Source organism: Athene cunicularia (assembly GCF_003259725.1).
Source record: "Athene cunicularia isolate RWA chromosome 23 unlocalized genomic scaffold, athCun1 chr23_part1, whole genome shotgun sequence".
Classification (NCBI taxonomy): domain Eukaryota; kingdom Metazoa; phylum Chordata; class Aves; order Strigiformes; family Strigidae; genus Athene; species Athene cunicularia.
This window is the reverse complement of record NW_020799130.1, coordinates 2,863,500-2,876,489: the sequence shown is the minus strand read 5'-3', so window position 1 is coordinate 2,876,489 and position 12,990 is coordinate 2,863,500. Positions and strand designations below refer to the sequence as shown.

The 12,990-nt window shown below is 54.5% G+C and overlaps 1 protein-coding gene across 1 annotated transcript in view; it reads left to right on the top strand.

Annotated features, from left to right (window-relative positions):
• HEYL (hes related family bHLH transcription factor with YRPW motif-like) overlaps positions 1–9,159 on the top strand; it is a 9,320-nt gene extending 161 nt beyond the window's left edge. The window contains exons 2-6 of the mRNA XM_026863391.1: positions 1–220; positions 3,919–3,985; positions 4,437–4,520; positions 4,986–5,067; positions 6,532–9,159. Coding sequence (XP_026719192.1) covers positions 141–220; positions 3,919–3,985; positions 4,437–4,520; positions 4,986–5,067; positions 6,532–7,199 — 981 coding nt within the window. The 5' untranslated portion in view covers positions 1–140 and the 3' untranslated portion in view covers positions 7,200–9,159. The remainder of the gene's footprint in view (positions 221–3,918; positions 3,986–4,436; positions 4,521–4,985; positions 5,068–6,531) is intronic.
• Positions 9,160–12,990: the final 3,831 nt, after the last annotated feature.

Here is a 12,990-nt window from a genome sequence, read left to right as displayed (position 1 = left end):
CGGGGAGGGACCGCACTTCCCCGAGGACGGCGGGGAAGGACGGCGCTGCCCGCCGGGGCCACGCGTGGGGGGCAGCTTCGTCGAGCCCAGCGGCTTCTTCCCCCAGCGCCCCGCGGGGCTGCCCGGAGCCGCCTGCGAGGATGAAGCGGCTGTGCGAGGAGAGCTCGTCCGACACGGAGTCCGACGGCACCATCGACGTGGGCCGGGAGGAGGAGTACAGGTGAGCTCCCACCCGCGGGGACGGGCTCCGGCCCACGGCGCTGCCACCCGAGTCGGGGTTTGGGGTCCCGGCGGCGGCGGTGAGCTCGGCATCCTGCGGGGAGAGGAGCGGGGGGGGTCCCCGGCTCCGGGCACGGCGCTTGCAGCGGCTCCCTGGCACCGGAGAGCACCGGGCTCCGCCACCGACCCGCCGGGAGTCCCCTGGCACCTCGCTTAACCCCTTCGGGCTGGGCTGGCCCTGCCGTGGGCCAGGACGGGGAGGGAGGTTGGCTGGATCGAGTGTGCTGGCGTCGGGGCTGACCCAGCGAGAGACCCAAGTCGCGGCACAAGTGGTAAAGCTGCGTTACGAGCGGATGGCAACCAAGAAAATGCCTCATTAAAGCCAGCGCGATTGCTTTCTCCTGCCGGGTGGGGAGAAGGGCAGCTCTGATCTTCCTGAGCAGGAGCCCGGTTGCTCTGCACCTCGAGTTGGGGCAGTGCCCCCCCCCCCCGAGCAAAGGCACTGGTCAGTGGCCTGGATGCCGCTGCAGTCCCAGCGATCCAAGGGCTCCGGGGAATGTGGAAGAAACAAGGAGGTTTTGCATGAGAAACGCTTCTGCTCTGCTGATGCATTTGTAATGCACCAGCTGGGGCTTTGATCTTTATTAAAGAGGGAGCCCGTGTGGTCTGGCCAGCGAAGGCTGCCCTGCTTTAGGCGTGCACTTTCAGTATCGCAGTTCGCAGGCTCCATCCCATCGCTGCTGAGCTGCAGTTTCGGCTCTGGAGCTTTGCTGCTTGGTGAAACGGGGAAGAGAAAGGACAGGATCTCTGTGTGGTTCCCCAGGCGATGTCCTCAGGCTTCGCCCCGCTCCCCCACCCTTCGGCTCTGCTGGCAAAGGGCATCCCCCACTGCCGCTGGCGGCCGGGTTCCCATGCTGTGTTGGCCCTTCACGGGCACGCCCGGGCTCTGAGCGTGATGAAGGAAGGGCTCTGTTATTTGTTCTCATCCAAAAATCAACTGCTTCTCAACTCTTGTTTCAGTAGCCAAGCGTCCCCCTCCCTCTGCATCCAGCGAGGCCCCAGATGAATTAATTCCCTTTTGCTGCTTGGTATCCCGGGCGAAGTTGCCCTGGCTGGTGCCAAGCTCAGGTTCTCATGGGATTAAATTCATGAGTCTGCTTCTCACTGATACGGTCGCAGCAGAGTCGGGCTTGTCCAATACGTAACGTCCTGCACAAATTCACTGATCCATGCAGTTTCTAAGTGCATCAGCGTTTAACTTGCCTTCTTGCTGCACGTGAAATACATCCCCCCTCTTTGCAGCAGTGCAGCACACTAAGCCTATGGTACCCCGATGGATGAAAGAAAGGAATTGTCATAACACTTTATTTCAGTGAACAGTAACAATGAGTTTTTGATCTCTCTCTGGTGCTGCTAATACGTTTGTCTTCTCAAGCCAGTCGTAGAACCAGGCAGCGCCGTGATCTGGTGGTATTTGTGTACATGTACATTGGTGCTCATGTCACACAAACACATGGCCAAAAGAGCTGTTCCTGCCCTGACGAGCTTACAGCCCGAGGAAGGCGGGCAGCCCTGCACGGGACGCTGGCGGATCGGGTTAAATGAAACACTTCCAGGTGGGGAGCGAGGTGGAGTGCGTAGGGCAGCAGGAGGCAGTCGGGCTGTCTGGCCGGGGTTCCCAGCCCATTACCCATCGGTTGGGTGGTTTGGGCAAACCAGTTCCCCTGTACGAGGGGATGAGTCACGCCGGGTGTGAGGCTTGGTTCAGTGTGTGCTGCAAGTTTAGACTCCGGGGTCACTGCAGAAGTGCAAGGTACTGCTTGGGTTTGGGGCGGTGAGTTTTTTTGGTTTTTTTTGTTTCGAATAAACAGCCAAAGTTACGCCGTAAATTATAAAATCGAGCAAAGAGCAATGCAGAAATTTTAATCATCAGAGAATATAGTTACGGTATCTTTTATGTGGTTCAAATCTGCCAAACGTATTTTAAAAATGTATTTTGCAGTAAGCTAAGTCTTTATATCCACATCTGGAACCGTAGCTCACAAACAGCGACGCGTTCAGACAGCTCGGCACAGAGACTTTCAGAATTCACTGTTGCAGACTCCTTGAGTGCGTACTCCGCATTCCTGCGCTGCCAGGCAAATTCAGTGCCTACCCCCTGCACGTGTAAGAGCCCAGCGTCCGTGCAGAGCCCCTCTTCACACCGTCCGTGCCTTTACGTGTGCTGGCAACGCGTGTTCATACTTGCGGAGCCAGCCAGCACCTCTGCCCAGAGAAAGCCCACCCAGCAGACATTCAAATCGGGTACCTGCACGGAGATGAGTGGAGCAGTCAGTAGAAGAACGTGTTATTTCGTCTGATTGTGTAAAACCACTTCTGAAAGCACCTCACTTGGGCCTAACACGATGTATTTTTAATGGGCTGAGTTTGGTCTAGTTTTTGGCGTGCTGCGCAGACAGCGCTGTCTCGGCAGAAACATCTTTTAATAGACTGCTATTAAAATGTTTCATCAAACTGAAAAATATTTTGATTTGATGGGGTGAACCCAAATGCCCCCTGCCAGATTTGTGTGTGTCTTGTGCGGTCACCGAGTCCCTCCGGAGCGCTGGGCTGGCCGGGGTTGCAGACTGCTGTCTAGCCTGCGTGTTAAACAGCGCTGCACCGAGTTTCGTAAGGCGCAGAAACAGCCCCGAGCCAGTCCCGCTTTCTGGAGGGAGAAACCCCACTTGGGGCAGGTGGAAGGTGGCCCAGCCGGCCTCCCCCCGAGCAGAGGAGGTTTGCTCCAAGGAGTTTCCCACGCCCGGTGATCCATCGTTATGGAGATCTCACCGCCGCAGGGACCTAAGGATTGAACTTTGCCTCCCTGTGCGTGTTTAGTTCTGACCTTTGGTGTCTTTAGCCTCACCCGAGCCCACCAGGCCGAGGATGGTTTGTGGGGCCCTTTTCCTTAGGCTGTCTCCCCCCCGTGTCCCTCATCTCTTGAGCAGAGCTGGTCCCTGGGGGCTGTCAGCCAGCAGGCAGGGTCCCTGCTCTGTCACCTCCTGCCGGGTGTTCCCCCTGCCCAGGTTCTGGCCCCTCTCTGTCTGGTTCAGGGGTGTCTGTGCGCTCAGACTATCGCGGCCCACCCCAAAAATTGTGGTTTGTGAAGCGACTCTGCAGGAAGCCCTCAGAAACCACATCAACACTGCTGTTAGCCTCACCCTGAGGAGCACCCAGCCCTTTGCTGCCGCCCTGGGTGGGAGCTCAGATAGAAGCTCGTGCTATCGCAGCTCCGAGATGCAAAGCCCTGCAGACAGGGCAGGCTCAGACACGAGAGCCAGGAGGTTTGCACATGGAGAAAAATAAAAAAAAAAAGACCACGGCTCCAGAGCTCGGATCGCTACTTTTCCAGCCCTGTGGAGATGCCAGCATGGGCTGAGATTGGAGATGTGTGCCTGGTAGTGGATGGACAGTCTGGTGCAGAAATCTGTCCCAGGCTGGTGGGAGACTCTTGAAGGGGAGAGAGTGGGATTCCAGTCTCTGCTTGGCTCCCCGTCCCCAATTCCTGAGCTCTGTGTTGTGGGTAAAAATGAGATGGGAACCACAGAAGATATTATGGGAAGGGGGGAACTGCAGATGGCAAACGTGTGTAAAGCATATGTGCAATGGAGGTTTCTCTCCAGCTAGTACAAGAAATGATTCCCTCTTCTTCCTTTCCAGCCATGTTTCCAGGTCTGTGTCTCCCACTACGACATCTCAGATACAAGCCAGGAAGAAGAGGAGAGGGGTGAGTCTCATCTACGTTGACCAGGGTGGCTGTGGGGTGGCTGACGGGGGGGTCAGGGTGGTCCCGGCTGTGTGCTAGGGCTCCCCGGGACACCCCTGGTGTGTGTGTGGGTCCTGTTGGCACATCCCTACTGAGGGGACACAGTGCAAAATTGACTTTACACCATTTCCTGCTCCGTCTCCTGCAGAACTCTCCCCACAGCCTTTTTTTTTGTAGAGATCTGGCCTCAAATCTGTCAGAAAGGGGTGAGGATAGAGGTGGAGGAGGGCGATCTCACCTGGGGTTATCACCCCAGTTAGTTAATGTTCCTTTGCTCAGCTTTTGCACCCAAAACATTTACTTATAAAGCGCCTCTCTCAACCTGCCACAGCTGTTAATGAGGGCTTTAGACCCGCGAGCTCTGGTCCTTAATGACCGTGGTTTCTTCTCTCCATTTGGAAATCTCCCGCAGATCATCGAGAAGCGGCGCCGTGACCGTATCAACAGCAGCCTCTCCGAACTGCGGCGCCTGGTGCCCACCGCCTTCGAGAAGCAGGTGTGTGTGTCCATGATTTCCATCCGTCCTCCTGCACGAGCCACGTTTCGGCAGCATTAAGGGTAGAGCTCTCAGAATGAGAAAATCTGGAGCAATGCTAGGTCTTTCTTATCATCATCACTTCAGGGAGTAAGTAGGTGGTGAAACCGGGTGGTAAAACAATATTAACAAATATCCAGGAGCCCTGGGGAGGATAAATTCAATCCAGAAAGTGTTTTGCAGATATGAGGATGCACGGAAATGGGGATTTTCAATTTGCATCAGGGGATCTTGGGGAGGAGCTCTCACTTGATGTAAAAACCAGAGCCAGTGCCCTGGATGGATGTCCTGCTCTGATCCGAGCACTCCTGGGCTTCAGGAAGGTTTTGGGGAGGATGTCACTGAGCAAAACTCAGCCCCTGAGAGCCACAAAACCCTAGATCATAAAATGATGAATTGCTCTTTTTTCCTGCTCCCAACACACAGGGGTCTTCCAAGCTGGAGAAGGCAGAAATTCTACAAATGACTGTAGATCACTTAAAAATGCTTCATGCCACGGGAGGAACAGGTAAGAACCACTCTTATAAGCACAGTGGTGAGGTGAAGGTGAAAACCTGGAAGGAAAATTCCCCATCAGCCTCAGCAGCAAGCAGTATCTTGATGCTGCTGTGCCTTGCTGACACCAGCCAGCACTAAAATGAACGCTGCCCTGCCTGCTTCCCAAGGGAAATATTTTTTGAGGGAGGGCAGATGGACGTTTCCTGCCCTGTTGTTTTTCATATGGGTCAGCATCCATTTGGCAGACCAGGGGATGTGGGACGGCAAATCCCACAGACCCGCAGGGATGGCACCGCTGTCACTGTCACACATCCCACTAAAAGCTGCCCAGCCAGGGACGTGCTTAGTCCTGCTCAGAAATGGAGCCTGCTTCCAGAAAAACGATATTAAACTCTTTACCTCCTCCCTGGGATACATTTCCTGCAGCGGCTGGATTCTGCATGGGGACTCTGCAAATAAACAAGGCTTTTTTCCCTTTCTGTTCTTTTTTTTTTTTTTTTCCCTGTGTGTGTGTCTCTTGGTTGTTATAAGAAGAGAGAGAGAGCCCTGTGCAAAATTCAACAAAGGTCTTATTTGTACTGAGACCTCAGTACAGACCCTCTGTCCTGTTCCAGTTAACAGGATGGAGATCACAGCTCTAGTAAAGAAGCCTCTGGCTTGCTTACCACCCATTTTTGGCTTGCTGGGGACATTGCTGGCATACAGGCTTTGGTTCAGAGCTGTAACTTGGTCTGGAACATTTGTTTAGATATTCAGTTTGACTGCACTGCAACAAAGGGCTGTATTGTCACGAGAGACCCCGTCAAGCAAAGTGGTCCAGCGCTTCACTGTGCTGTGACATTCTCTGCTTTATTGCTTATCGTCTCATGAAGCTGCAAGTCAGGAGCAGAAGCCTAAAAAACAGCCGCTGCTTGCGTTTTATCTTGTTGATTTCTGTGGCTTTGAGCTTCCTTGGCCCAGTGGTTTTGGTTCTGCCACTGTCCCGTGTCCTTCGGCCAGACCTCTGTTTACATCAAGTATAAAGATTGGGATCCAGGCAGAGGAAAATGGTGCTAAGGTGTGTGCTGAGGGGACACAGCATCCCGCTGTTCTGCAAAACCAGGGATGGTTCGTTTGCACAGAGGGACCCAGTGCCCATCTAGCCCACAGTCATGTCTCCAGCAGTGCTAATTGGTAGAGTCCAATACGAAAAATTTCTTCCTGAGCACAGTTAATGAAACCTCTTACTCGTCTCGCATGCTGGAGTAAGAGGCTTCATGACCCTGGCAGTTTTATCCCGATGAGATAACCGCAGATGCTATTCTCACGCACGCAAACGTCCAGTCCTTTCGGACACCCACTTGGCTATCTGCTTCAGTAATATCACACGGCAGCAAAGTGCCTCAAGTGAAATACACTGTGCATTAGAGAGGGTAGTGAAATCAAAGCACATTCCTGAGCTCTCCATGGACTCACCCATGTCCTCTCCCTACAGGCTTCTTAGATGCTCGAGCTCTGGCCGTGGATTACAGGAGCATCGGCTTCCGCGAATGTCTCACTGAAGTTGTCAGGTACCTGGGCATCCTCGAGGGCCAAAACGCCGCCGACCCCATCCGGCTGCGACTCCTCTCCCACCTGAATAATTACGTGGCAGAAATGGAGCCTTCTCCCGTGGCCACTTCCCTCCTGCCCATCCAGACGTGGCCGTGGTCCTTCCTCCACAGTGCTGCTGGCCCCGTGCAAATCCCCAGGAGGGAGGCTGCTCCCACTCCGGTTGTTTTGACTGCATCTTCCCTGGCTTACCCAAGCCCTGCTGTGAGGCCAGCCCCACTGCGTCGTGTCCCCAGCGACATGCTGCCGTCCCGCCGAAGCTTCCTGGCCAGCAGGATGGCCTCTTCTAGCCGGAGGGCCCGAGGCGCGGGCTCGTCCACAGCCGTAGCAGCTGTGCCCAGGATGCCGTCGCCAGCAGGTGTGTTGAGAGAGGGCTCGGCCAAGAGCAGCCAAATTGCAACATTCCTCTTCTCACCAGCCTCCGCCGGCATCCCTGTCCCACCGGCTTATGCGGCACCTCCTGCCTTGGGCGCTGCCACGCAGGGACCCGGGATCAGGGTTGGGACATCCAGGATCTGCCGCTCCTGGGCGACTGAAATCGGGGCTTTCTGACCCTCCCCTCCCCTTCGGAGACCGGAATTCTTCAGCACTCATTACCCGCAGGCCTAAGAACAAACTCAGCTGAAAAGGCATCTTTCCTGCTTTGCAGAAGCCAAGGATCCATAAAGAAAATTCTCTTTACTCTTCCCTCCCTCCTCGCACGCCTTCCTTGCCTCACCATCACACGTCCTCTCCCTCGTGACGCCTGCAAACATAAATCACATCCAATTCGATGCACTTGTCTGCACGTGGCTGTACTCCAGATCCTTCTGGCTACAAGGGAGGGGGCACTCGCAGATCCCAACCCTGCTCCTCCTCCAGCAAACCCCTCTGCAGAGCCCAACGTTGCTCTCCTTTGGAAAACAGCCAGCCCTGAAATACTGTCTTATTTCCTTGGGGACTCAAAGCTGCCAGAGACTTGCTCACGCCTATTCCCTACGATGTGTCCCCCGGCTGCAGCACCTAATTTTGGTGTGGTGGGACGGACGCAGCTCACCCCCCCTCCCCAGCACTGCTGGCACCCCACAAGGCAGGCTAGAGCCCCCCCAGCTCCCTTAGCAACCTGCCTGCCTGCTAATCCCCATGCTTTCCTTGCCGCATTACCAACTTTTCCCACTTATGTGCCCTTAAGGTGGAGTGAGGCAACAGCTTAACAGAGCTCGTTCCCACAGCCGAGGCGAAATGCTGCCGTGTCTGCAGGGCCTGCGCTGGGTCCCCGCACAAACCGTGCAGGAGCAGCTGGCCAGGCCGCCTGGGCAGAGGGAGGCTTCTGCAGCCCTTGCTCCGCACTGAGGTGTGAAGAGGCGCAAGACGGAGGATTTCAAAGGGACGTCTGTCAAGGAGGGGAAGGCTCTGATGGCCAGAGTGAGAAGAAAAGGCCTTTCCCTCTGCCAGTCTCCCCGCTGGAGCTGTCTCTCCTCCATCCCCTGCTGAACAGCTGTGACTGCAGAGGGGGGCAATGGCTCAGACCAGCCTGCGTTTGAAGTGCCTCCATCGTTCTCTCAGCTCTGCATCCCTCACCCTCTCCTCCCACAATGTGTTTTCTTTATTCAACGCCATGTTTTGTTCTCGCATTGCTCATCCCTCTCCCTGGGCTGGGACCAAAAGCCACTGAGGTTTCACTGCAGACCTCGGCAAGCTCTGGGTCTGCACTTGTCCTGATTCCCGAGAGCTTTTTCTGCCTTGGCCTGTGTGCCCCTAGATCACTTACCTGCCTCTGCTCCTCCAGCTGTCCTCCCCTCCTCTCTTCTTTGGGCAGAAAGAACAGAAACTTTAATTTCTCAAGCCACCCTGCTCCTGTGCCATGTCCCTAACTCCTGTGGTGGCCAGGGCAGGGTCTCCCAGTGCTCCCCCTCGTCTGAACAGCCCCCGCTCCCTGCGTCTGTGCCTTGACTTGCTGGGATACACGTGCAGAATAGCCTGGACCCAGTTGCATGCCCACCCCAAGGAGTCTCGCCCACCTCTACAGCACTGTGACACGAAAAGAGAGAAAAGTGTGGAAAGGTCAGTGCAAAGAAAGGTAAAAAAGAGGGAGAAAAATCTCTCTTGAATGGGAGAGGCTCTCCCCACGCCTCAGGTCAAACGCGCAGCCGGTTAGACTGTGTGGATGAGCTGGTGTTTTTGCGTTCCTACAGATTGTATCTGCCATGTGCATGTCAATGTATGTATCTGCTATTGTTTTGAAAGTGAGTCCCTCCCAGTTGTTTTGATGAAAGTCACCGCACTTAACACACAGAAATGCCTCCGCTACTTCTCCTCACCCTTGTCCTGAAGTGCCAGAATCAGCCAGGAACAACGTACTCCCTTTTAATAAAGTCAGAGGAGGTCCTCCCGGACTCCGGTCGTCCCTGCAGCTGGTCAGCACGCTAGAGCTCACAGCAAGTAGCCCGGCCTCACTTTACACTATGCAGAGCTGTTAGATTCACGAGCTGTGACATCCAGCAAAGGTGTCAAATAAAGTCTTTCAAACCCCCGTCCTGGTTGTGAAACGTAGTGTTGATGTGAATCTTTTCTGCTAATCCAGCCTGCCTGGATGACTGCTAGGTTTGCAGCGGGTGAGCTTGAATTCCTGAAAAGCTTCAAAAAAGGTAAGATGCAGGGTGTAAGGTAACATCCCTGCTGGGTGTTTTAGAGCTGCTGCTCTTGGTAACTCCAGTCCCATGACTTTTTACTTCGCAAACCACTCTCTGAGTCAAAATCATCCGGAGAGTCAGCAACGCTTGCCCTGAGATTGGTGATAATCTGTGGCTTGAGAACAAATCATTTCATTTAGCTACCAGCGTCCACAAAAATGTCAGGGAACGAATCAGGTCCAGCAGAGCCTTGCAGCCACATGCCGAGGGCTCGCCTCGGTCTCCTGACCCTTTGCAAGTGGGACCAGAGAATAACCCCTGGTGCATCTTGCTGTTGGGAAACGCTTTGGACTAAACAAAGAGCCACAGCTGAGAGTTTGAGGACTGTTCTGAGGAAAGGACCAGTAAATGATCCTTCTTGTGAAAGATGCTGGGAGAATTTTCTGGGGAATGGTGGGAATTTGACTTCCTTTCCCATAACTCCTTCTCGCTCCAAAATGCCTTTCAAAACCGCCCATAAATCCCTGCCTTAAGTGCTGCGTTGGGAATTGCTGGAAGGGAGCAACTGCAGCTGTGATGGAGTAACGCAGCATCCGTCTGGAAGCCGAGAGAAACTTCAAGAGCAATAATAGGGCTATTGATGACGGGTCGTCCCGCTGGTGCCTGGGCTGCCCCGACCCGGCTGGGGGTGGCGGTGGGAGCTCAGTGCTCTGGTGTGGCCTCGGCCAAGAGAGGAACCAAATTACCCTCCGTGGGAGGCAGGCATACAAACCAGCCCCGCGGGCTACAGTGGTAAAACAAAACAGAGACAGTGAAAAAAAAAAAACACAAACAACCCACTTCCTGATTTCTGCTGATCAAACAGGAGCAGGAGTGGGTGGGAGGGCATCAGTTCAGGCCCGTGGGGTTTTCTCCCCACAGCAACATGGTGATTAGAGTGGTAGCCCGGGATTGAGGCTTCATTTTTTTTCCCAGGGTTTTCTTTTAGCCTAAACGTCTCCTCTAACACATCCTGGCAACTTTTGATCTACCCTGTAGGGGAAATCCCCGAACTCTCCACGCACTCTCTTCATCCTTGTTCTTCAGGCAAAAAACCATAAAGAAGAGGCCTATGGGAACGCGTGGGCTGCGTTCGGCGCGGTCCGGCTGGGGTTGCTCCATGGCAGATGGTGGTGTTAAACACCACCCCAGCTCCCAGAGTGGTGAGGCTGGAACGAAATGGGGCTGGGATGAACGAGCCTTCACCTGTTACTTCGGAGGGGACAAGGCCACTTCCAGGCTGAGGGAGATTTGCTGCGCAGCAGGTGCTCTAGCAGTGGGCGAGTCCTGCTCTCCCAAATTCCCCTGCATGGAAAACGGTGCTTATCTCGGTTCTGCTATTGCGTGCCCTGAGTGAAACTTTCTCCCTCCTGCGATTCTGCGGTTTGCTGCTCCTGGTGCAGTCCCGGCCTGCCCTCTGCTGGTAAAATCCCAAAGCTAAGGAGGAGAAATCCTAAACCAGGGGTCAGCATTTGGTTGAAAATTTTGCCATCTGTGTTCAAAAATGGAAGATCTTTTATGATGACCACCAGCGACCGAGATGCAGCTCAGACCCAGGATAGCAAAGCCGCTTGGGAGGCCTCTGGGTGATGATCCTCACAGCAGTGCCCATCGATGGGGATGGACTGGTGAAGATGAAGACATTAAAAAGTGTAACCTTTGCTCCAGACACTGCTGAAGGTCTTGAGAGGGTGAACTGGGAGGATCTTGGGCATCGTTGGTCACCAGGAGTAGCTGCACTCATGTGTTGAGGGTACCAGGAGTAGTGGGGTCCCTGGGGCAGTTTGGGGCCCTCATGGGCAGAGGGTACCCCCAGCCTGTCAGTTTGTGTTGGGAGTGAAAAGGACCAAGGAGGACACAGGACTGTGTTGTCTGCATGGTGTCCCCTGGGAGGGGATGCAAATGTCAATAAATATGTTTCAAATAAAAGCCATTCTCAGTGTAGCCACAGTGGCTGCTTGCAGCCAAAGGGCGTTTTATGTGGAAACATGTTCTTCCAGCTCTGCTGTGTTTTGACTTTAGCTGTCAGAGCGGGAGCTGCTCCGAACTCCTTCCACAGCGAGACTCTTGTCTCTTGGGTGGTTTCCCAGATGAGGAGATGCTGGGCTGTGGAGGACTGAGCTGTGAAACAGCGGCAGGTGCCAGGCGTGATCCCACCAGTATGTACCAGTGCTGCCTCCCAACATGGCCGGCTGCTGGGAAGAAGATGATGAGCTCAGGAGGAGGATGATTTGCATCTTTAGAAAATAACCTGGACTGAAAATACTGCAAAATATTACAATTTACTTTGCTGTTGTTACTTTTTATTCTGTTTCTCTTGATTATTCCACTGTAATGAAGGGATAGGTATTGTATTCCATTTTTATGACAACATCGTATCCTCTTTTAAAGCAAATTAAAGGCAGTGTAATGTAGAATCGAAGTGTCACAGCAGACAAGGTACTAGCCTCTGTAGGCTATCTTGGTCCCCCTTAACAGGACATCCATGGTGCCTGACGGTCACTGAATCCTGTGCTGCTGTGTCCTCATGCTCTGCTGAAGATGCTGGAAATAGATAATTATGGGTCTCCCTGGAGCTGAATCTCATGAGCATGAAGCTGTGGGACAGTGGAGGGGGGTGAATCCCTCTCTTGTTCCAGTGGCTTTCTTCTGCATTCAGAGTTGTTCAGCCCTCACCCTGGGAAGAGGGACTGACAGCTTGCTTCCACAGGGAGATGTCGAGGACCCTTGGTCCCGCTCCAGGGTGGCCCATGACATGAGCTGGCACAGCGCCGGGGCTGCCGCAGGAACTCGCACTTATTTGAGGAAAAATTATGCTCTGAAGAGGAGGAGGCTGTGGGAACGGCTCCAGCTACGACTGCTCCTCATCTCACCATCAGCAACACCTCCAAAACTGTCGCTTGGAGCAGCAAGAAAAAATTATCCCAGAGGAACTATTGGCTCTCCTGGTCCGTTCCTCTGCTCGGTCTGCTCCTTGCCTTAGTGGCTCCGCTCTCTCCAGGAGGCTCCCCTGCGTCCCTCCTGTTTCCTGGCGGGACTGAGCTGCCCCATGAAACACTGGCATGCAGAGAATAGCGATGGGATGGAAAAAATACCCCAAACTTCCCCCCACTTCCAGGGGGTCTTGCTGTGGGTGTGTGTCCCCACCAGCTGCCCACAGAGGATTGTTTCACCCCCAGTCTGGTCCATCATCCCCATTCAGGGACAAGACACTGGTGTTGCTCAAGCCACCGCGGGATCTGCACGTGGACTGAGCTGTGAGACCGCCCAGCTGTCCCCCAAACGCCACCCGGGTGCCATTTTTTGTGGCAACCACATAGATTTGAAGGATTAGGAAGCTGTTGTGCTTATTTATTGAGTCGGTTGCTGGCTTGGGGGAGGCGGACATCCCCGAGAGCTGAGGGGTAGGTGTTGTTGGCCAGCTTGAGGAATGCAGGGTCTTGCCGAGGGGCTGGGGTGTGAAGGGGAGCCCCCGGCAGCCTGGCGCTAGTCCCTCCTGGGGCAGGTGAGGGGCCAGAACCGCCCGGAGGATTTGGGATTTCTGGTGCTGGGAGCCTTCTGGAAAGAAATGGAGGCTCCAGCTTGCCCTGGGGGACGCGAGGAGGCCGGAGCCAGAGCAACCCTGCGGGGCCGCCATGTCCCCGAGGAGGGTCGGCGACCCCAAAATGGCGGGCGGGGGCGCGCGGGTTGGC